Source organism: Salvelinus sp. IW2-2015, linkage group LG20 (assembly GCF_002910315.2).
Source record: "Salvelinus sp. IW2-2015 linkage group LG20, ASM291031v2, whole genome shotgun sequence".
Lineage (NCBI taxonomy): Eukaryota > Metazoa > Chordata > Actinopteri > Salmoniformes > Salmonidae > Salvelinus > Salvelinus sp. IW2-2015.
The window spans coordinates 32,231,550-32,257,615 of NC_036860.1; the positions used below are offsets into that span (position 1 = coordinate 32,231,550).

The 26,066-nt window shown below is 41.4% G+C and overlaps 1 protein-coding gene across 1 annotated transcript in view; it reads left to right on the forward strand.

The window, feature by feature from the left end:
- The window catches only part of LOC111981720 (jhy protein homolog), a 45,901-nt gene extending 20,967 nt beyond the window's left edge, over positions 1–24,934 (forward strand). The window contains exons 2-5 of the mRNA XM_024013123.1: positions 14,996–15,106; positions 19,276–19,389; positions 20,096–20,236; positions 24,170–24,934. Of these exons, the coding sequence (XP_023868891.1) occupies positions 14,996–15,106; positions 19,276–19,389; positions 20,096–20,236; positions 24,170–24,568 (765 nt within the window). The 3' untranslated portion in view covers positions 24,569–24,934. The remainder of the gene's footprint in view (positions 1–14,995; positions 15,107–19,275; positions 19,390–20,095; positions 20,237–24,169) is intronic.
- Positions 24,935–26,066: the final 1,132 nt, after the last annotated feature.

Consider the following 26,066-nt stretch of genomic DNA (forward strand, 5'->3'; position numbering starts at 1 on the left):
CATAAAACACAGGTGGAAAAAATACTACTTAAATATGATCCCCAATTAGATACAACGATAGCCAGCTGCCTCTAATTGGGAATCATACCAAACACCAACATAGAAAACTAAACTAGAACCCCACATAGAAAATAATAACTAGAAAACCCCCCAGTCACGCCCTGACCTACTCTACCATAGAAAATAAGGGCTTTCTATGGTCAGGACGTGACAGTCAAGGAAGACTCCTGCCATGGAGTGAGACTGGACACCAGATCTGGACTGGACATCAGTGCAGAGGAAAGCTCCTGCCATGGAGCTGGACCGGACGCCGTGCCTGGAATGGGCACCAACGCAGAAGAAGACTCTAGCCTTGGAGCTGGACTGGACACCGTGCTTAGACTGGGCATCGGCGCAGTCTGGAGCTGGAGGTTCCGGACCGTTGATCGTCGCAGGAGGTTCCGGACTGTGGACCGTCTCAGGAGGTTCCGGACTGTGGACCGTCTCAGGAGGTTCCGGACTGTGGATCGTCTCAGGAGGTTCCGGACTGTGGACCGTCTCAGGAGGTTCCGGACTGTGGACTGTCGTTGGAGGTTCCGGACTGTGGACCGTCGTTGGAGGTTCCGGACTGTGGACCGTCGTTGGAGGTTCCGAAATGTGTTCCAGTGGCTTCATCACTGATCTCTGTTCTGCCTGCGGCTATGGAACCCTGACCTGTTCACCGGACATGCTACCTGTCCCATACCTGCTGCTTTCAACTCTCTAGAGACAGCAGGAACGGTAGAGATACTCTGAATGATCGGCTATGAAAAGCCAACTGACATTTACTCCTGAGGTGCTGACCTGTTGCTCCCTCTACAACCACTGTGATTATTATTATTTGACCCTGCTGGTCATCTATGAACATTTGAACATCTTGGCCATGTTCTGTTATAATCTCCACCTGGCACAGTCAGAAGAGGACTGGCTACCCCTCATAGCCTGGTTCCTCTCTAGGTTTCTTCTTAGGTTCTGGCCTTTCTAGGGAGTTTTTCCTAACCACCGTGCTTCTACACCTGCATTGCTTGCTTTTTTGGGGTTTTAGGCTGGGTTTCTGTACAGCACTTTGAGATATCAGCTGATGTAAGAAGGGCTTTATAAATACATTTGATTGATTGATTGATTGATCATTTGGAGAAATAACGATTTCTCAGGTGCACACATCTTTCGAATTTCGGAAGGGTTGAGGACATTTGACTCATAGACTTGTCACGAATTTGCAGAGAGAGGAGGGTGGAGCTCCTGCCCTATTCCACTTTTCATTCTAGTATCTTTTCTAACACATCTCCCCCGAGAACTTAATCGAGCATCACACAATTGCGCAACATTTCTGTTCTGGGTTTCAGAGATGAGTCTACACATAACAACAACCATAGTAGGCCTAGACAATACACATGCAACTAGAATGTAATAGCTTTGTCAGGACCATTTTCATTTCCCATATCAAACATTAGTGTAGAGATCATGTCTTGAACCATGTTGTTATTTGCATGACTCTGCCTATACTTAATAACCACATGTGTAAGTGCATGGAAAGTAATGAGGTTTGAGATCCAGAAGGGGGGAAATAATAGATTTCCTCTAAGACATTTAGCTGAATATCAATGTGACTCTTCAACAAATCTGTTTACCTTTTATCAGACACTCTTATCCAGAGCAACTTACAGTAGTGAGTGCATACATTTTCATATATTAATTTTTCCGTACTGGTCCCACGTGGGAATCAAACAAACACACGTTGCAAGCGCCATGGTCTACTGAGCTACATTCGACTATTAGTCTAATGTTCAAAATGTATTTGCAAAGCAGCACATACACAATTTAATTGTAAAATATTTTATTAGTCTCGTGATGCAGATACAATGAGGCAAAGACCACTCAGAAATGGTCTGACTAAGAGATTTAGTCAATCCGCCATGTTCATACAAATTCTATTATGTATTCTGACAGATTCTCAGCCACTGGAAATAGGCCAACAGTTAATGTGACCTATCTAGATGCATGATATCACTGGCATTAGGCCTAAACATTGTTATCTTATCTTTTCCCAAACTAAACTTCAGGACATATTTAGTTTGGTCACTAGGTGGCAGTAGTAGATCATGCTAAGTGGCACCTCAAAATGTATTTCTTCTTCACTGTGGTTGTGCATCTCAAAGGGTAGTGTAGCCTATAACATTAGTGTATGAGTGTATATTTTTGCCCTTTGTAATGTATGAAGAAGCTGATCAGATTTGGGTTTAGCTTAGCTAGATATGCAAAGTATTTATTACAATTTTGCCTGGAACATGTTATGTTGTACACTAAATCAGTGTTTCCCAAACCAGGTCCTTGTGTACCCCCAACAGTACACATTTTTATTGTAACCCTGGACAAGCACACCTGATTCAACTTGTCAACTAATCATCAAGCCCTCAATGAGGTGCGTTTGTCCAGGGCTACAACAAAAATGTGTTCTGTAGGGGGTACTCGAGGACCAGGGTTGGGAAACACTGCACTAAATCATAATCAGAAGTGTCCAAAATACAAAAAGGATACAGGGGAAGTACAGGACATAATGTATTGATAATTATGTTACAACCAACTGTGATTGTTTTCAAATGAGCCAAGGAATACCCTTCAATTTTTTTTAAACATTAAAAAACATTACAACATTTTAATTAGGCCTAATCTCATTATTGCATTGGAAACTGACTGTTTTTCAATTACACAAAGTAATCAAAATGAAGAAGATAATACAGTGCTTATGTAAATTTAGACAAGGAAAACTCATTTTCCTCACTAACAAGGACAAAAAAAATCTGGGTTCATTCTTCACTCAACAATGGTACAAGGCAGGTAATTGAGCCTTATTCACACATTGGAAAATTAATTGTGCTGTCAGCAGACGACTAGGCAAATTTTGGTGCTTTCCGAGTAACTGCCGTCGTAAGGCAAATTTGATTTGATTTTGTTGGAGGTTATCACAATAAGCGGTCACTCTCCTGTCCATCAACTGGCTGGCGCTTAATTGTCAACACGCCAGAGACCTCCCTGATGCAGGAATCTGAAGAGAGGACCCCACGTCTGTTTCTCACTCTTCCCATCTACTCAAATTGTTTCCTCACTGGCATCACAATAATAATTTCACCCTAAACAGAGACAGGCTATCCTCTCATTGTTTTTTCGGGGTAGATTGATGCCTGCCAAGTGATCCACTTCACCATGTATGCCCACATTGTTTCAGTGAAAATGACCATGGCAGATCCTCACAAAAGGGTCCATTTCAGATTGTCTGATAGTCTCATATCCTCACAATTGACCGGCTCTGTCCTCAAAGCCGGGCTTCCCCTTTGACAACAGTGGACATTTTACACCCATGTATTGCCTACTTGTCATTCAAAAGCCTCCCTAATGTCCCCATTCAAGCACCTCTATTCATTAAGTGCAATATGTTTCTATGTTTACCTTGCAATTTCTTTAGAATTCTGATGAAGAAACACATAATCTCTTTTTACTTCCCACACAGTTCAGTTTTTAGTCTAAACTGTTTAATGAAAGCAACCGAGTACCTATTGTGCATGGTGGTAGTGGTTGTGTGGCTGGTCTGTATCTCGGCTGCCATATAATAGCCAATGGGTGTTGTTTTGTGCACGGTAAAGAAGGTGTCGCCCAGCTGTGTTGCATCCATAAAACATTCTCCAGCTTGTTGCAGTTGAGTCATTACTGAGCCATCCCTTACCCTTTTGGCCTCATTGAGTGAAGTGCCCTACACCTAGGAAGCCCCACGCAGGGGCATCATGAGATGAGGAGTATGATTCCCCTCATCTGCAAAGCAGCACAACAAAGAGGCACTCTGCTAATTATTTTAATGAGATCTTTTCATCACCGTTAGAAGGGGCACATTAGGTAGCAATTCCAGTCCATTTTATCAGCTGAAAATGTCCATTTGTGAACCATTCGCCAGTAGTAGTCTTCAGACACTCCCTCATTAGTGGATAAGGAGGTGAAAATACGGAGATTAGGTAGAACTACTGGCAGATAATGTGCTGATGTCAAATTCAATTTGAAACAGCGGCTTGTCTGTTCAAAGTAGGACTCACTCGCATTGTTTAAGGACACCATCAGTATCATTGCGGTGTACAGTAACACCTCTTGTACTTCTGACCTTTCAAAGCTTGTTGTGTTCTAGTTTTCCCCAAATCTTTATTTCGGGGATGGTGGCCTACTTGGTCCTAATACTTTTGAATTCAATGATAATAATAGGATCTTCCATTTCTATTTTATTTTAACAAAGGCCAGCCTATTGTACCTTTGATTATGTTTTAATCAGTTACATTGAGCTTTGACATTATAGTGTTCTGATTGAGGTTGGTAACTAAAGAAAATTCAAATTCCACTAGTTACACTATTTATACAAAGTATGTGGACACTGCTTCAAATTAGTGGAATCGGCTATTTCAGCCACACCCGTTGCTGACTGGTGTATAAATTCGAGCACACCGCCATGCAATCTCCATAGACAAACATTGGCAGTAGAATGGCGTTACTGAAGAGCTCAGTGACTTTCACCTTGGCACTGTCACAGGATGCCACCTTTCCAACAAGTCAGTTAGTCAAATTTCTGCCCTGCTTCCACAGTCAACTGTAAGTGCTGTTATTGTGAAGTAGAAACGTCTTGGAGCAACAACGGCTCAGCCGCAAAGTGGTAGGCCACGCAAGCTCACAGAATGGGACCAGTGGGTGCTGAAGCGCGTAGGACGTAAAAATAGCCTGTCCCTGGTTGCAACTAGGGCTGTGGCAGTCACTCAATTTTGTCAGCCGGTGTTGTCAAGCAAATAACTGTCAGTCTCATGGTAATTGACCGTTAATTAACATAAACACATTTGGCATCTCCTGGTTTCCACACATAGCCTACAAGCTACAATACCTTTGGAATATCTACATTTTTAAAAGTCCAATAAATCCATATGCTATAGCTTACACCTTCACAATAAATCCATTATTTATTTTAGACAGTTCTAAAGAAGCATGATTTGAAGAAAATGTAGTCTATTTCAGAAGAAAAGAATAGCATACTCTGAGTTGTTCTTATTTTAGGTCCTGACGTGTCTATGCCAAATGGCTGTGGTCTACACTAGTTAATTTACCAGACAAGATTTGCTTAGAATTCCATGGCATTATTTTATAGTATGAAGAATACAATTGAACAAAGCTGAATATAATATAAATATTTTCTCCAAATGATTTGAGGGAGTGCGCACATGCGGCTATCTGTGTTGAGCGGTTAACAAAGAAATAGCTACTCCTATATGCTTAATTTAGAGATATGAATGTAACTTTAATTGTTCTACAAACGTTGGGCTATATGTTTTGAGTTTAAATAAATTGGAAGGCTGCATGATGAGACTAATGATGATTTGAAAAAAGTCACTTGAAGGGCATGAGTCTGCTTTATTTTTTTGCGCAGGCTGTACACACTTCAATAGTCTCTCATTTACAATTTCACAAGCACTTGATAATGCCTCGAATTTCCCGGTGGCATCCCCTTTGTGGCCGTAATGCAAATAAAAAAATCCAGGTATTTTGTGGCTCAGAGTGCTGGGTTGTGCCCTTCTCTCTGAGTTCCGCGCAACCCGAAGCGCCTCTCACTCACATGGCTCTCCATCAGGTGATCAGGTCTTTCTCGCAGGCTACAAGTGAAGACAGACACATCAGGTACGCAACTGCGCGTGTCCTTATCCAATTCCGAGGTGCATATTGAAGTTACTGTCCACATTTACTTTTCATCAGCCAACAAGATGAGTAGGCCTAACAAACAGCAAAAGCACTAGCCTATGTCAATCTACTATCCCCCATAGTACAAAAGTCAACCTATTCTATTCTGTGCAAGAAATAAATATTCCAAACACAGTCTGGGACAGTTGTGGTGTGCAATAGATCCCAAATTAATTTTAAATTAAAAAAAAAAATGTTTTATGCAATGTGGCTGACGTAACAGATCAGAACATTTAGATTAAAATGTTGATAAACTATTAGGCTATTTCTTCACATTATAAGCACAGCAATGCACACATGGCAGTAGGCTATAAGCGTGAATGTTCCATTAGAGGGAAAACACCATAACCAAAAGTGACTGCACTTGAAACTCACCACTGCTTATGTATACCAGTTAGGCTCTAAACCCCTTGTTAAGTGGATTAATGTGCTTAAATTTAAGAAGTTATTTGGCCACTTTAGTTGTGATACAAACCTTGTCAAAACATATAGGCCTATGGGCTAGGCTACATGAGGTGTGTGACTATGATTAGAAAAAGTCGCAAAAAAGGCAATTCCTTGTGCTGGGCATCATTCACAAATTATAATATAGAATTCACAAGTGATAGGCTAATTTTGTCACCCAACAGACTATTCTTGATTTAATCTTGTCTTTACATATACTAAATAATATGTGTGAAATTCGTTTTGATTTAGAATGGACCATTATCATGCACCTGTCTCGAAACAGGGGCAGCGGGAAAAAATACATGTCATTTATGCACTTAAATAGCAAATGGAGGACGCTTTTCCTGTGGTTCATTATCATGCCAGCCAGGTAGGCTATACTCCTGTTGTAAAGAGAAGCAATGTGCTTAATATTAGGAAAGTTGAGAAATAAATATAGTAAACCTAGTCTATAGAAATCTGATGGGATCCTCCTATTTTTAGTTGAGGTCATCACTCTGTTTTCTCACGCAATTGCATAGCCTATAGAAATGAGAGCTCATGAGAGCTCATGGGCTCTCATGAAGTGTTTGATTAGATTTTCGATTACATTTGCATTGATGTCAGAGTGATTAGAGGAACAATAGAGTGTTGAGTACCAGACAGTTAGCAAGTTTGGTAGGCTACTAATGACCATCAGCAGCATCAGAGCTTGGAGAAGCCTAATTACCATGACTAAACGGTCACATGGAATTTGACTGCCTTCATGACTCGTGACCTCCGGTGTAGTGGTAATATGGTCATCGCAACAGCCCTAGTTGCAACACTCACTACCGAGTTCCAAACTGCCACTGGAAGCAACGTCAGCAGAATAACTGTTCGTTGGGAGCTTCATGAAATGGGTTTCCATAGCCGAGCAGCCACACACAAGTCTAAGATCACCATGCGCAATGCCAAGCGTCGAGTAGTGTAAAGCTTGCCGCCATTGGACTCTGGGGCAGTGGAAACGCGTTCTCTGGAGTGATGAGTCACGCTTCACCATCTGGCAGTCCAACGGAAGAATCTGGGTTTGGCGGATGCCTTCCCCAATGCATAGTGCCAACTGTAAAGTTTGGTGGAGGAGGAATAATGGTCTGTGGCTGTTTTTCATGGTTCGGGCTAGGCCCCTTAATTCCAGTGAAGGGATATCTTAATGCTACAGCATACAATGACATTCTAGACGATTCTGTGCTTCCAACTTTGTGGCAACAGTTTGCAAAAGGCCCTTCCTGTTTCAGCATGACAATGCCCCCGTGCACAAAGTGAGGTCCATACACAAATGGTTTGTCGAGATCGGTGACATCATTGAATGCAACAGAGTGACACTGGGGATCAACTCAGCCAGAAGGAGGTGAAATCAGATAGCTCAAATCAGTTAGATTTATTTGGTGAGATAAGCTGTGTTTTTTCATTACAAGGTTTCTGAATTCGTGGTTTTGTATGCAGTTATTCTAGGTTGAAGAGAAACAAGACCACATGTGGGCTCTCCTGCTGTTCACTCACTCCCTTGCTCCATTATTTTTGCCTCTCTCTCCTTGAATAGGTTGCAGTTATAAAATCTGTCACTAGGAGCTGCACAAACATAGTGATAAATTCACGTCCTTTCACCTAATCTCTACTAAACCCCACTCACTACCTGATGTGTGTGTAGTGTAAATCAACAGGATGTTTAATGTTTTGTTCTGTACTCCAATTTAAACGAGCTGAGGGGGATTAACCAACAGACATTTACATGTGAAATGTACATTTCTTTCCCTCAAGAAGGTGCGAAGATATACACACTGCGAATGGAAGGAGAAAGTCTCCCATGTCTTTCATTTTACAAGCTTCCAGTTCCCTTAGATGTAGCAGCAGAAAATGGTGTTGTCCTCAAAGGGAGTTTTTGTTTTTGCACAAGACATGATTATATACAAAATAAACAACACTTACACAAGAATAGACAATTATTTAAATTTCTTTAATAAAATGACAATTTCAATAAGTCACACAATCTCACCGGTACAGTGAAAAACAAGTCATATTCTACTCATAGACCTACAGAATGAAGACATTTTACTGTTGAAAATGAGAGAGAAATTGTTAGTTATAAAACCAAACTGTTCACTGTAACCTATTACATGCCATTACGGACTTAGGCTATTTGCTATTGGATAATGATCATTTCAAATGGCTAGGATAGTTCACACTCTCACTGGATTAGTGAAAGCCATGTCCCATACCACTCATACACTATGGCATTTTTTATTGTGGAAATTAACATTTGGGCTAGTCGTTTTGAAATTATTGTGGTAAGGTGCTGTGTCTCTGTATAGGGCAATGGCGAAAGTGTGGTATAGATATTTGGGTGGACAAACAATAGACGTGGAAAAAAATGTGCAGTTTTATAGCTCATCTCGTGCTATTCTTCACATTTTGCCATAAGGATGAAAGAAAACATTTCAGTTTTAAAGCAAATTTCTTGCTACTCTACACATTTTGCCATGAGGCTGAGAGGAAATGTTGCACTTTTAAAGTAACTATCCAGTGAAAATCTCACTTTTAAAAGTACATATTCTGTTAACTCATTCCCAAATAATGTTGCTTACTCATCCAAAATAATGTTGCCTATACTCGCATTTGTGGCATTTGTGGATAAAAAACACTTAAAAAACAACAAGGAGGATGAGCTGGCCAATCAGCGGTCTACTCGCATGAATATTTTTAATGACCGGTATACACCCACACCATTCTGTTGTTGGGGTACGCCCATTCCAACACAGGAAGCGGCTTTTTAACATACTTAATTAAAAACTTTTGGAAGGAAAAATATTTCACTCATATTGTAATTAATTATAAGTCATATTTAATAGAAATCTGGAAACACTGGACAGTTAGTTTAAAGGTTGACTTTGGGCAAAAATTCTAAAATAACGGCTTTAAACTGTATAACTGACCGATGCACCATAATAGCAGGTCATTTCAATGCTTAGAAACAAAATACAATATGAATACGATATTTGGCTACAGAAGTGCCATTTCTTATCAATATCTACAGCTTCCGTCCAAAAACAAATCCTGTGAAATTACATATTTGTATTTATTAAGGATCCCATTAGCTGCTGGCAAGGTAGTTACATCCAATAAAAAATATTACATGACATTACATTTCATAACACTTCATAACACATTAAGTGTGTGCCTTCAAGCCACTAATCTACTACCACACTACTCATATTTTTTTTAAATAGTAAGACATTTAAAAAATACTTTTTAGGTCAAATTATACTAAATATAATCACATCACCAAATAACTATTTTGCAATGAAGGTCTACAGTAGCCTCAACACCACTCTGTAGGGTAGCACCATGGTGTAGCCGGAGGACAGCTAGCTTCCATCCTCTGGGTACATTGACTTCAATACAAAACCTAGGAGGCTCATAGTTCTCATCCCTTTCCATAAACCTACACAGTAATTATGACAACTTCCGGAGGACGTCCTCCAGCCTATCAGAGCTCTTGCAGCATGAACTGACATGTTGTCCATCCAATCAAAGGATCAGAGAATTAATCTAGTACTGAAAGCATAAGCAACAGCTAGCTAGCACTGCAGTGCATGACATGTGGTGAGTAGTTGACTCAAAAAGAGAAAGACAATAGTTGAACAGCTTTGAACAAATACATTTCTTCCAAAATGAAAGAGAAGCAAGAGAGAAATAGAGGGAGCAAGAGATTGTCATTTTTTTTCCGTTTCACTTACTTATCTAGCAAATGCAGTTGGCTAGTTTAGCCTACAGAATCACCCTGCTCAAACAGAGGGATGCTATGTTAGCTAGCTGGCTATGACTATCCAACACAACACAGGAACTCTTCCAAGTCAAGGTAAGCTTTTGGTATTACTAATTTATTGCCAGCTGGGCCCACCGGTGTAACTGCTTACTGACTGTACACTAACGTTACTGCATGATTGTAGCAGATTTACTAATGCGTTAGTTCGATTATCTATGCTGACTATGACGTTACTTTAGCTAAAACGGTGACAACTATGTAGGCTGTGTGTAGTGGTTTGGCTTGGAAAGGTTTTTTCACCTGGTCACATACAGCTGATGTGTTGTGCATTGAAGTCCTGTTATGAGATTGAACGTGGCTGTTATGAGAGTCAACTCTGTTTACGCGTGATCAGGGGTGTATTCATTCTGCCGATTCTGTTGAAAAACTTTTCTTAAAAAGAAAGCAAACAGAACAAAACGGGGATAAACATACCTGCATGTGTACAATATAAACTCTTGTTTGCAACTGTTGGACTAATGATTACACCCTACATCAGCTAGATGCAGACAAGAGTGTAGTGTGCAAGGCGGTATTGAATGTCACTGTCTGCCACCTCAAATTTGTTTCTCGACCTGTGTGCACCTACTTTGTAAACGTTCATTCATAGACTAGGTTGTAGCAACCTCATAATGAGTATAGGGAAAATGTGAGTATTATGTAGTAGCCTAAACCTAGTAGCCTAAATCGCTGTTACATTGAACTGGGTGAATGGAATATGAATGAGAGTCATCCAATATGCTGTAATAGAAATAAGGCCACTGGCCGCCACTGGTGTACGTGTGTAGAGTGCATGTGTCATCATGTTTATGTGTATACATGTGTCTGTGCCTGTGTGTGTGTGTCTCTTCACAGTCCCCGCTGTTCAATAAGGTGTATTTTTATCTGTTTTTTTCAAAATCTGATTCTACTGCTTGCATCAGTTACTTGATGTGGAATAGAGTTCCATGTAGCCATGGCTCTATGTAACACCGTGTGCCTCCCATAGTCTGCTGTGGACTTGGGGACTGTGAAGAGTCCTCTGGTGGCATGTCTTGTGGAGTACCCTGTGGCAATTTCGCCTATGGTATAGGGGATGGGAGGGGGTTGTCTTGGTCTTGGGTCAATGCCTATTTTATTTACATTTTATTGCACCGTAGTATACTGGTATTTGATACCTATGATGATACCTGTTATGTGTTTTTTAATTCCATAATACTGACTTTAAATGCTGCCCGGCGTCTCTGGAGAGAAGTCATTTACATGTGCTAGGTCAATATTCAGTCTTGTTAACGTCTGTAAACGTATACTTTGCCGTTTAAAAAAATATATATATTACGCTGAGTTTGGCATTAATGACGCAGACGGAGGCTTTGACATTGACCACTGATATTCCGTGAGAAGGATTGCAGAGTAGACTGCACCTCACTGAAATATATAATATATGAAATTATTTTTTGTCAATGGTTTTTAAATTCTTATGAGAATAGCAGACGCTCGTTCAGGCAACAGCAACAATTGGCTGTTGAAGATAAAGGCTAAACAGTGTCTTAACATTACATGATCCAACACCTTAGTATTCACACTCTCCTGATGTGAAGATTGTCAGATTCTTTGGAAAAAGCCTTCTCTAAACGTATCCATTGTGTTCCTGAATATTAAACGTTGCCATTATCAATAGTCAGCTTCAAATTTCGATTATCTTTTGAATCCTCTCAATGGCAAATATGAGCAAAATGATAGACTGCCTTTCCTTAACCATAATATTTGAACACATCTTCCTAGGTTATCCTCATATCTTTTTAAATAAAAGAAAGCAAAAGGCAAAAACTTTTATCTAACCAGACTCACGCCCGTCCATTTCTATCATCCAAAACATGAATATGTAATTTCGGCTCACATGGAAACAAGAATATGCAGCAGTGGTCTCTGACCCAGTCTGGGAAATTAATTTGGCAGGAGCAATGCTGTTTTCAATTGCCATCCACTCTGAGAAGGGAAAGGGAGCCATGTCTGGCTATGTAGTGCCTATTATGAGTTGATCTGTACAACAGTAGCTATTAAGAACATCAGAGAGGCATGGTTACCAATAGCCTCTTAGATATCCCCCTGCACCTGGCACAGGGGCATAATTGGCTGAGGACGGTAACCTGCTCCCTCTGTGCTGGGGTATATGCTTCTCTGGTAGCTATATCTCCAAACCCTTTTCCCCCATCTACCATCTATCCATCTGAGCCCCTAGGCCTGTCACAATGTCTTGTATCATCCAGATTAGCATAGTCAAGAGCCGTTAGCATTGTACAGCAAAAAGAGCCTGCTCCCTCCCCAAAACTGTCTGTTTTGGCAGTCTCCTCTGACTTAGCTTGTTAGTTTCAAATTGCTACTACTGACTACACAACATATTTTACTCAAGGGCTGACATTGTGGATAAAAGTTTCGGTCAACCATTTGCGTGTAGTGTAGGCTAAATCCTTTTTTAGTACATTCGTTTGAGAATGATCCAGCTTGTGGGTGTTACCGCCTCCTTGATGAAACCCAGCAACATGAAATGAAGCAGTCCAACATTCTTAGAACATTTGAAGAAGGATTTGTTGTTGTATAATTTGTATAAGGATAGCCATTCGGCGAAGATGGAGTTGAACTCTTCAAACAGCCAAAACAGCAGAACAAACACAAGTCACAATTACCAGGCCTACTCATTCTGTTCTGATATCATTTTAGGTTTGGATACTTCTGCTGCACATGTTGCGCTTCCTTCTCTTTGTCCACAATGTCCTTCAAAAGAAGCCAATTCCCTAGCCAAATCGCATCAGTTTCACCACCATCATTATCCGAGCCCAGCTAAGCATGCTCCTTGGGCTCTCTTTAAAAGGCCCAATTTGGTATTTGACCGACGAGACCGTTGGAAACCAACTTGCGATAATTAGCAGTGTTATTAAATGTACACAATCTTGTAATGCGCCAACTTTGTAGCCGGCGAGTGGCAGGAGCAACGATGGGCTCCAGCAGTGGCCCCCTTTGATAAAGACAGAAGTAGCAGCAGCAATCTTCAGCTATTGCACTCAGCCCGCCGAGTCCCTCGCCTGTCTCTCAGGCCCTCACTTCAAAGCCATGGGACATAATGTACAATCTCTTAATAGCTTTAGACCAAAGCCTCCCGGGGGCTCTCTGCCACTATATACCCTACCTCAGTGTAAACACCTAATCAAGATTGCCTGGGCCTGGCCACAATAGCAAGCAAATAGCAATCCAAGATCCGCAGCCCTTTGAAGTCTTCATTGCAAAAGCTGATATTTCCTGGGCGGCTCGAGGTAAAATGGCATGCCGCGATTGCCTGGACTTTGTTGTGGCCCATCTCGCCGAGAGGAGGACAATTACGACCCCAATTTAGCAGAATAGATATTACACAGCTTACGATGCTCAAAATGCAATTTGGCTTAGATCATTTGGCTCCAATTGATTGGGACTTTTATAATGGGTGACAAAAGGCAGTGGCAGGGGGCACGGGCAGAGGTTGTGGCCTGTTTTGCCATGGGAGAGCTGGGGAGAGAGGTGGGTGGATGGATGGATGGTGTATGTGGTGGAATCATTGACACCTGTTACTGATCTATACACAAAACAGCTGCTGCTCCAACAGTGTCACACCTGGACACTGTTAGGATCACCTTGAGTTTGATGTGCCAAATGACCAACAGCTAACTTAGTTACAAAACCAATCTTTAAATATCAGCATTTAAAGAGACCTGTTTTTCAAATATTTGCCATTGAAATGGCAATGATACATACAATATAGGCCTAGTTTCCCCTGGTTTGACATTGAGAAGTTAGGCTACTACTCATAAAATGTATTTCTACTGATTTTTTTGGTCCACCTAGATTAGCTGGCAGCCATTTTAGCACCGGTTTCTGTTAGAGGATAGGCCATAACGTCACATGTATCCTGCACCAAATCCCACCATGATAGTAATACAAAAATGTCCCTCTTCAGACCAAAATAGAACATCATTCAGTTACTTCTTTCATTTGCTTTTTATTGCAACACCGGTTCTGCTTTTTTCGCCGCTTAGCTATCATCTGTGTGCCTTCTTGCCCAGATAGGGAGGACACTGCATCGTGTTATCAGCCTAGCTCCCCGCATACCTGGCCTTTCAGCAGATAGACAGAACAGTTTGACGCCACACTTATTGATGGATATATTACAACTCCATCCACTCACTCTCTCTGACCTTCGCCTATTCACTCTCCCAGAATTAGTGGCATTCAACAAGGAACTCCTCAGTCTGTCAATACCATCGATCCTCTCAGATTGTCCTTGGGATGCCAAGGGAGGCCTCCAAGTTAACTAAATGATTTTCATTACGGCATTAGCTGAAGACATTCTCTCTCAAAAACGGTGCATTATAGGACAACATGAAGGAGAATGGATATAATGTGAGGGTTTGTGGAAGCTTAGGCCGAAACGTGAGGGAATTGATTGTTGTGCAGGCTACTAAAATATATATATATATATAGGTTAGGCCTATGCTACAGATTTGACAGAGTAGAGTGGGTTTGGTGGCTAGCGAAGCATCAATACTATGTTTTTGCCCAGTATTCTTGTAATACTGAGTAACACATTTTAAGCATGCAGTTTAGTGCCTTAAAATGCATTCTCTCAAAATAGTATTTTTCTTTGGAGTGTTTTTGTCATTATTTGGGGAAAATAAGGGATACATTGGGCGGTTTTGAGTATTGTGCACCTGACTGGACTGTCATTGATTGACTCGCAGTTTATCGTGCCTTGAAATGTTTACCTCCAATATGCTTTGCTCTTACGCAAACCATGTATTCATACAGTGTTACACAGCACAGACAAAAATGTTCCCACCTAGATACCTGATGTCTTTCAATCTGTCCCATGAGGGGCTCTTTAATTTTGAATGACACTTTTTGCCCCACTCTCCTTAATCTTTTCTCCATTTCTATCCGAAGATGTTGGATACTACTGAGGAGATTACCATTGGTGGGAGCCAGGAGAAGGAAAGCCAAGAGGACAATTCAGACCCAGAGCTGAGGTGGCTCCAAAAATCCCAGCAACTCAAGGTGGGACCCTCTCCACTCCTTTTCACATTATGATCCCATTGATTTTCTCTCCTGTGTGTGTTTTTGGTGGGGGTTGCTTACGAAAACACCCCCATTGCCTTATAACGCATAACTTCCAGCGCGGGGCTTTCTGCTCAAGATGAAAATGTCTGCACAGTGGGTGCACTACTGTCACCTGGGATTTTCATTTTACCCCCACGACAGACCCAATCTTCGTCTGATGGAGTTGTCGAGGCACAATAGGGCCTTCGCCTGAAAACACTCCTGAAACGGAGCCTCTACAGGCGGGAAAAAGCGAGGGGAATGGAGAAGCATCATTATTTTGAGCACTTGAGCGGTCACCCTAATGCCGCCTTGGCAGAGGAGAGGAGTGTAAATATTTTCCCATTAGAATGAGGGAAAGCTGGTGTTTGCTAAATCAGAGGCATTAGATGCTGAGGCACACAGCCTCGGAGCCCGGCAGAATAATTTGTGAGGGCCATGCTCAGAGGAGCTCCGACATTACATGAAAGGCCCACTCTGTACATGGCCACGACAATAGCCACAAAGCATCAGTTACATAAGGAAAGAGTGGTATTTTTTCTGCATTTTGGGTGGAATCTTCCATCCATCGTCCCACTGATACGTTGAGTTAAGGAACAGATGATACCCCTCTTATGTTGTTCACAAATTGAAAATGTGATGGTTTAAAATAATAATTTTAAGTGTATTTTTTGTTTTTCTCAATCATGGGAAGTACATTATGAAGTTGTATTTTTCAAAATAATATTTTGAAGTACTTTTTGGTTTTTCTCTATCATGTGAAGTACATTGAGGTTGTATATCAATTAAAGAAAATGTCCAGTACATTGGCATCCTCCTGGTTCTTGAAATATTTGGTTATTATTACCATATTTTCCTTGGTCAGATAGGGTCCTTCTTAGATGCATTACAGACTGTAAGACTCATCGATCAAGCGTTATTTCCATTTCCTACATCATTGATATTGACCTAACCCTGAACTAGTATTTTGTTTTTTCATTATTGTCGTTGTTGAGCTGATCATATTGCTGTTAGCCTATTGGTTACTGTGATGTTATTCCACATGTGTGTTCTGTTTTTTACAACCCCTACTCACAGGTTACTCAGATCTCCAAAGACAATAAAGCTCAGTGGACAGTCAATCCCAAACTCAGGTGGGCAAAGCCAGACAGAGAGACTGCTACCTGAGCCCCCCCACTGACATCCCTAGACCCACAGCCAGGATCCAGGCTCACTCCCACTCCTACTCCCACCCCCACTCTTACCCTCACCACCAACCACAGCATTAACCCCGCCTCCAAGCACAGTGGCACAGACTTCCAATCGCATATCCTTAAGACAGCCCCCCACCGTCCACCTCAACATCAACCTCAACACCTCTCCCTTTCCTGCAACACAATCACCAGGACGTGGTTCTCACCATAACCTCACCCTGTATCGGTCCCGGGCCCCAATGGAAGCCCCAGTCTACAGATGGATACAGGCCTAATGCTAACGTACCACTTAGGAACGCCATCCTCGTCAAACCTGACTCCCACCCAAGCACTCACTCCTTCCACCAAGACGGTTGGGTACAGCTCGCTTTGGTTCCACAGGCTGCTGTGTCTCCACCAAGCTCAGGTTGGGGCTCTCGCTGCAAGCAGGGCTTCCAAGGGATGCCCCTCTCTCCCAATGCAGCAGAGAACCACTGCACCTCTGGCACCAGGAGAACGCCCCATGGCACAGTGAAAACCGCATTGTCCTGCAGTATGATGATGAGGATGGTCACACGTCTACTTACACCTCTTAGACGCAATGCTCCTCCGGCTCCTACACAGTGCTGCCCTCTATAGGTAAAACAATGATGGGAGCTGGGCAGTGACAGAACCGCACAGAGATATACCTCCATGCAGAGAAGCAGCTCTGAGGGCTACCTGGCACAGATGAGGAGAGAGAAACAATTGAAATGAGAGAGTCACTTACAAGGTGTGTGTGTGTTAATTTGTAATTGCCACACTAACAAGCCAGGCTATTGTTACATTTCTCAATATGGTTACTGGGATAATTACAGTACATGACAGCCATTTGCCTAATCTCAAAGGGCATAATCAGTCACACAAGTCGCACAAACAATGTGCTTTGACGACAGATGATATCCTCAGATTCTCCTTTACAAACGGAACAACTAAAGGAGGGGCCCTTTAGTGGCAACGAATGCAAAACAGCAGGTTAATTGTCTAATTCCTGTAAGATGCACTTAAACCTTTTACTGCAGTGGAATAAATCAGGGACACGTAAAGTGTTTCTTGGTAGTCTTAAACAAATCTACTTTGAAACAAAAGTATACACCTCACACACATGGTTATGGGCTTAAAAAAAGAAGACACCAGTACCATGTCAGATATAGAGTTGAAATGTGTTCAATTTGGAGTTTGCATCCCAATATTACACTTTATATACATCACAGAGAAGACTGAAATATAACAAAAATGTTTGACATAGAAAGACCGGATATTCATCTGTAAAAAATAAATAATGTTTATATTTAGAAAATGTGCTACTAGCACTGAGATGATGAGGTAAGAAAACAATTTTGAGACGTGTTAGAGCAGGGGAGTCAAACTAATTTTGCCCCGGGGGGCGCATTCGGTCCTATTCGGTCTCACACAAGGGGGTGGGGGGTGCGCACTGAAAATTAGTTATATTTCTTTGCCGTCATAAAGATTGTCCTCTATCCTTTGTTTTAAAAATTCTTGATACTCCCTGACTGTCTAGCTTTAATTTAGGTGATTATTAGCGAGCTGGACACAGTCAATTTGGTTTTAGTCATTTTAAAGTATATTGAGTTTCCCCCCCCCCACCCCACAGTGGTTTTCTTTTTTTAAATCAAACCACCCGCTGTCTAGATTTAACCCCCTCACAGGCCGGATCCAGTTGTTAGAAAATAAGGTGAATAAAAGAGAGCAAGTGAGGCAAAGACGTCCATTTGCATGTAATGACGGCCTCATTGTCGTTCACCAGCTTGAGCCCTGCAGGTGTGTTCCACTGATGCACAGAGAAAGTCAGCCCCGCTCCCATAAGGTAGTGTAGCACAGACTGCAGACATCCACATACAGTAGTAGATATTCACTTTCGAAGACAAAACACTCAGATAATGTTATAACGTAACCTACTATTTTTTATTTAGTAGGTAGCTAATGTAAATAGATACTCTACTGATAATTGTTAAGGTACCAATTAGTTTGAGAAAATTTATTTTATCACATTATTACCATAATTTAAGCATAGATTGGAAACCCGGTGATAGTAGTAAGGGCCAGTGTATGAAAGGATATCGATAGGTAATTGATGCTCTTACGATGGTTACGGTTGCCAAGTTTTGATCTGACTAGCTTTTTTCCCTAACCCATCAGTATTTAGAGGTCACTTTACACCACAATTGCCACTAGCCTCTCCCCCTGCCCCTTTTCTCTCCATGTATCCCCACTGTGCCATGTTCACCATCATCTGACAAGATTACAGGGTAGATTTGTAAAACACCCCAATGTGGAGGGTATCACAAAAGTGAAAGCGGATGAGGGTGGGGAGGGGGTTGAAAAGAAAGAAAGATAAAAACAAAACAAGAAGCCGTCCCACAGTGTCCATGACCAATGGCTAATTCCAAAGTGGCCTGAGCCCCTAAAAGGAGCCAGTCCGATCTGGAATGATTAGTCCCCTATTGTCTGGGGCAGCTTGTGGATTGCTTCTCGAGTGCACCTCAGACGTACATAGCGGATTAAGGCGCTTACCCTCTCTCTGCCTAAGAGAGAGCATCTCTCTGTCAACCTGTCCCTGGGACTCCACTCCCCAGGGTACAATACACACTCCCTCTTTATACTAAAAGACCCAAACATACAAGCACTTAGGAATGACCAGTGTAAAGGAAAAATGTAATATTTTTGTACTTAGGCAGGCATCTTTTCCGGAACCAAGTCTAATGTATGTGTGTGTTTCTCATCACCTGCCTGTTTAATAACTATTCTCTAGTAATATTTAGCATTTACCTGTGTGTGTGTGTGTGTGTGTGTGTGTGTGTGTGTGTGTGTGTGTGTGTGTGTGTGTGTGTGTGTGTGTGTGTGTGTGTGTGTGTGTGTGTGTGTGTGTGTGTGTGTGTACGTGTATTGTCTTAGGCCTTTTCCCTGAAGGACTACAAGCAGCTGTTTCAGGACGTGAATCTTGGCTGCCTTGGGCCTGATTACACCACCACAGAAATTTCAGTGTGCGTCTTCCCACCTTATAACCAGGTGGGCAGTGTAACAATATGGTCGTATGGCTTCCAGCAATCATGTACTCTATGCTTTACTTCATTCAGCAATCTTAAATTGAACATTTGAAGAAATTATTACTTTTAACACGTATAACTTGAAACACTTATTTAACTTTAACACTTAAAAAATAAGTGTTTGTTTTAATAAAACAACAATGAAGGTAGTTCTAAAACAGACAACAGCAATGACTAGATGGCCCATAAATCCATTTACCCAGTTCATTTTATTCGGCTGATGATCTTCAATAGTCTCTTTGTGCTTCCATTATCCCCCGCCCCTCTGTCCCTGTTTCTCATTAATGACTTGCCTCATTCTGAACAGATTAAATTGGATTTACAAAGCAAATGAGAGTAGCCCTGGAAGGTTGAGTGGTATTTGGGGTCTGATGTATCTTTTGTTAATCCCTGAGAGTAAAAAGTGAGCATGTATGGCCAATTTGCACTAGATTGAGGCTGCCTCTGTCTCTAGGGCCGGCCCTATTAGTGAATGATATGTGTAAATGTTGATAGGCCCGCTGAATGGTTTGTTGTATTTGGTTTTGTCGGGCGGTGTGGAGAGGCTCCGCCAAGGTATACACAAAGAGAATAGGGCCTTAAGGGAGAAATGGCTCAGTTAATTAAACCCACTCTTTTGTAATCTCCCCCTCTGGTCTCTCTCTCTGTTCTTTCACAACATGGCCCAGGACAAGAAAATGAGACGACAGAAGCTGTATTCAAATGTGATCCGTGAGCAGAACAAGAAGATAAGTAGGATTACCTTTCTGCCGGACGCCAAGAACCCATTGGGCAGTGGCAACAAGGACAACATGGTTCCCAGAAGGAAGGTAACAGAGAGAGAGACCGAGAGAGAATCAGAGACAGACAGACAGACAGACAGACAGACAGGACAGACAGACAGACAGACAGACAGACAGACAGACAGACAGACAGACAGACAGACAGAGAATTAGAGAGACAGAGAGAGACTCAGGGAGAGAGAGAGAGTGGGGGTGAGAGAGAAAATTACTTAGAGGTGAAGAGACAGAGACAAACAGAGAGAGAGAAAGAAAGAAAAAACAAACAGAAAGAGAGAGTACATTGCTTCATAACAAGTTCATCCATCTCATCCCGGTTTCCTCAGTCAATTTGTCCATCATCATCATCATCTGTCAGCTTGAGTGTATTGCAACTCCAGTCCCCACTTTTTGTTATTTACAGTACCAGTCAAAAGTTTGGACACACCTGGTCATTAAAGGGTTTTTCTTTATTTTTATTATTTTCTACATTATAGAATAATAGTGAAGACATCAAAACTATGAAATAACACATATGGAATCATGTAGTAACCCAAAGAAATTTAACTCTTAATGATCGGCCCCTTTTATTAAAATGTTCACCTAAAATGACGTACCCAAATCTAACTGCCTGTAGCTCAGGACCTGAAGCATGGATATACATATTCTTGATACCATTTGAATCGGAAACATTTTGAAGTTTGTGGAAATGTGAAATGAATGTAGGAGAAAATAACACATTAGATATCGTAAAAGATAATACAAACAAATAAACATGCTTTTTCAACAACAAAAATCATCTTTGAAATGCAAGAGAAAGTCCATACATTCAGATAGGATTTTAGGTGTAATTTAGATGTTGTCCACAAGACAGCAGCAGTGTGTGTGGAAAGTTTCATACTAATCCAGTGAAGAATTACAACACTACACAACATTTTGTATCAAGTTTGCCAGGAGTTTGCCCAAATGTGAGAAATTGGTCAATTTATACATTTTCAAGTACAAAAAAATATAAAAAATTTAACTAGGCAAGTCAGTTAAGAACTAATTATTATTTACAATGACGGCCTACCCCGGCCAAACCCTAACCCGGATGACGCTGGGCCAATTGTGTACCGCCCTATGGGACTCCCAATCACGACTAGTTGTGATACAGCCTGGAATCATACCAGAGTCTGTAGTGACACCTCTAGCACTGAGATGCATTACCTTAGACCGCTGCGCCACTTGGGAGCCCAACTATAGAGAACATACAAAAATGCTATGGATATTAAAAAAAATACGTTTACACCTCCAGAAATGTCATACATGATGAATCATTAGCTTTCCTACAGAAAAGACACTAACCTCCACACATCTAGGTGGGGGGGCGGGTGGAGCCAGCAGTGGGGGTCAAACTGTAGAACCCAGTTCCAACATTTGAATATAAAAATATATTTTTTTCAAACAAAACTATGCTACATTTTATCTCTGGGACCTCAGGATGACAAATCAGAGCAAGATTACTGAATGTAAGTACATTATTTACCTTCAGAGGTAAATGTAGCAAACCAGCGTTTTGTTGTGCACTCAAACAATAGCATGTTTTTTTTGTTGTAATAGCTACTGTAAATTGGACACTGCAGTTAGAATTTAAGCTTTTATTTTTTATTTTACTAGGCAAGTTAGTTAAGAACAAATTCTTATTTACAATGACAACCTACCCTAACCCGGACGACGCTGGGCCAATTGTGATTCCAGTTGTGGTACCTCCTGGAATTTAACCAGGGTCTGTAGTGACGCCTCTAGCACTGAGATGCATTGCCTTAGACCGCTGCGCCCTCGGGAGCTTTCTGCCCATATAAGTTATGTCTTTGTCCTGGAATTGGCTGTTGTTTACAACGTTATTCTAGTTACATTATCGCAAATTGAACAACAACCGTCCCGGATTAGGGACACCGATCCCTTAGAGGTGAAACAAATCAAAATATATTTTATATTTGAGATTCTTCAAAGTAGCCACTCTTTGCCTTGATGAGAGCTTTGCACACTCTTGGCATTCTCTCAACCAGCTTCATGAGGAATGCTTTTTCAACAGTCTTGAAGGAGTTCCCACATATGCTGAGCACTTGTTAGCTGCTTTTTCTTCATTCTGCGGTCCAACTCATCCCAAACCATCTCAATTGGGTTGAGGTCGGGTGATTGTGGAGGACAGGTCATCTGATGCAGCACCCCATCACTCTCCTTGGTCAAATAGCCCTTACACAGCCTGGACATGTTTTGGGGTCAGTGTCCTGTTGAAAAACAAATTGTAGTTCCACTAAGCAAAAACTAGATGGGATGGCGTATCGCTGCAGAATGCTGTGGTAGCTATGCTGGTTAAGTGTGCCTTGAAATCTAAATAAATCACTGACAGTGTCACCAGCAAAGCACCCCCACACCATAACACCTCCTCCTCCGTGCTTCAAGGTGGGAACCACTCATGCGGAGATCATCCGTTCACAAATAGTCTCACAAAGACACGGCAGTTGGAACCAAAAATCTCAAATTTGGACTCATCAGACCAAAGGATAGATTTCCACCAGTTTAATGCCAATTGTTTGTGTTTCTTGGCACAAGCAAGTAACTTCTTGGGGCAGCAGGTAGCCTAGTGATTAGAGCGTTGGGTCAGTAACCAAAAGGTTGCTGGATCAAATCCCAGAGATGACAAGGTAAAAGTCTGAACAAGGCAGTTAACCCACTGTTCTCCGGTAGGCTGTCATTGTAAATAAGAATTTGTTCTTAACTGACTTGCCTAGTTAAATAAAAAATACATATTCTTATTGGTGTCCTTTAGTAGTGGTTTCTCTGCAGTAATTCGACCATGAAGGCCTGATTCATTCAGTCTCCTCTGAACAGTTGATGTTGTGATGTGTATGTTAGTTGAACTCTGTGAAGCATTTATTTGGGCTGCAATCTGAGGTGCGGTTAACTCTAACGAACTTATCCTTTGCAGCAGAGGTAACTCTGGGTCTTCCTTTCCTGTGGCAGTCCTCATGAGAGCCAGTTTCATCATAGCGCTTGATGGTTTTTGCGACTGCACTTGAAGAACTTTCAAAGTTCTTGAAATGTTCCGTATTAACTGACCTTCATGTCTTAAGTAATGATGGACTGTCATTTCTCTTTGCTTATTTGAAGTGTTCTTGCCATAATATGGATTTAGTATTTTACCAAATAGGGCTATCTTCTGTATACCATCCGTACCTTGTCATAACACAACTGATTGGCTCAAACGCATTAAGAAGGAAATAAATTCCACAAATTAACAAGGCACACCTGTTAATTGGAATGCATTCCAGGGGACTACCTCATGAAGCTGGTTGAGAGAATGCCAAGAGTGTGCAAAGCTGTCAAGGCAACGGGTGGCTACTTTGAATAATCTCAAATATAAAATATATTTTGATTTGTTTAACATGATTCCATATGTGTTATTTTATAGTTTTGATGTCTTCACTATTATTCTACAATGTAAAAAAGTATTAAAAATAAACTAAAACCCTGGAATGAGTAGGTGTGTCCAAACTTTTGACTGGTACCTATAACAAATAAATCCCCATGCACTGAGATTGCGAGTCTGAGAACGATTACGGACACGTCAACATTCTGTCACAAAGTTGAATCGCAGAGTTCACTCAGCCATATGAAAGCCTAATTGTTTATCAGCTCTTGCAGGTGTACCTTTCCCTCCCCCTCCATCTCCAAACTATTCTTCTGTAACACTTTACTTAAAGCCTACGGTATAATGCTTTATTACTTGTTATAAGCATGAGCTTTTATGTCATCTTAAGTCTTTATAGCAAATGTTCAATTGACTCAATGTGGCTGTTATTTAGTCAAGAGGCATGATATAGTAAATTATAAGAGCATCATACAGTCTTACAATCAATTATAATGGTATTATACTGCATCGTCATTATACCTGTCAGTGATAAATAAAATGTTACCTTTATTTCCATTGTGTTTCAGGCCCTGGAGTATGCCAGGTGCATCCTGCGGCCCAAGGTGGTGCCCCTGCCTCAGCAGACCAAGACCAGAGAGCCAGAGTGGGCCCAGGAGGGCCCCAGGGGCCACACTCGCCTCCTGGAGGACTTCGACATATCCCAGCTGGCCACACTGGAGGCCCTGAGGAAACGGCGAGAGCAGGGTGGTGCACACCATCTGACACTACACCGACCCAGTTACTTTACAACACACTGGAGTCACGCAACAACAGGTTTCCCCTTACAGCTGACAGGGCCATTCAACTTTTGGGGAAAGGCAGTATATGGGCTATATAGACAATATGGAGGAATAAGCAGGGAAATATTGCAGCAATCGTTCATTCATGCTTGTGCAAAAACTGCAGTTTGGCGTGTTACAGAGTAGCCTGTCTGTATGTGGTTGTTGACATAAGCATTTATTGTATGAATGCATTTTTACGACTAATGAAGTCGTAGCTTGCTCGTTTGTTCATATGATTTGATGTACTTAAACCATAGGTAAACATGGTACTTATACCATACTGTAATTTATACTGTAGGCAAACATGGTACTGTAATCCCAAACCAAGTGTTGTTGTTTTTTGTTGAAAGTTGATTAGGTATTATATTGATGTTTGAATAATATGCAAATGTTTGTACATATTTCAGATAAATAATGCTCTGGCTATTGATAATGATTCCACAATTCCTTGAATATCTCTCTGCTAATATTCCTTACAATTGCTCATGAGTCATGACRTGAGTGCACATGACCTGAAAATGTTTAATACAGCTGCTCAAGTCAATTCAGGCATAACACATATGGTTTGTTGTTGTACAAGATTACACATACAGTGTTAATAGTACAATACTATATACAATCTGAGAGAACATGTACACCTTCTAAAGCTTTGTGTAGGTTGTTTGATGACAAGGAATCGGCAACTGAGTACAAAGACCATGGCTAGTCCATTGGTAGAGATCTAATGGTCAAATTGTTGTCATAATGACAAAGGACACTTATGGAAACACTAAAAACATAGTACGCTCCGCCTTTTCTCATTTTTTTMTAGTTTTGATAGCACTCGACATTGAAACATCCTTTGTAAATTCAACAATACATCATTAAATCGGAAAGCTTTTGGTACTGCGGGCTATATTGTCTCAGTTTTGGGGGGTACTAGTCGGTAATTCACACGTTGGCATTTTATCCACATTTCCAATTTGCCCCCTTTCACCCTCTCACGCACCTGGTTGCTGCTGTTAATCTGAAATAATCTGCTCTTTTTGTTCCGTGCCTGATTATTTTCTGCCTGTATCCCCCGTCTCTACTTCCAGATACAAATGAGTCAAACAAAGATGACCCTTTGAAGCCCACCTGATTAGGGCTCCGTAAACTAGTGATAATTTTCCCACCAATAAAACAAATCTCAAGCACCCCCCATTTCTTTAATAGAACCGTCAGATCATTATAAAAGAGCTATTTACTCCTATGTAATATTTTAATTTGATTATAGTCTCTATTTAACCCATCATGGCGTCTTTGATGCACTGTGTTTTTAGTGTTTAAGCCTCAGATGCGTGGGGGTAATAATAAATACCGGACCTTTTGAATTAATGAGAAACACTGCCTATCCAGACCAACTCTCTTTGCATCTTTCCCCCCCCACCCCTCTTTTGCCATAGAAATCCAGTTAATTGAAGGAGTCTCTCACCACCACACATGAAGGGGGCTAAATTAGCATCCCTTTCTGCCGATTGGAATAGCCGGGGCAGACGCGCACACTTTGATGTGAGGACAGCGCCTAAGTAGGCGGCAGACCCCTGAAAATGAGCTGATGGCCCCACTATTAGGCCCAAATGCAGATGCATCCATGTGTTGCAAAACGCTTAATCTTTTAATT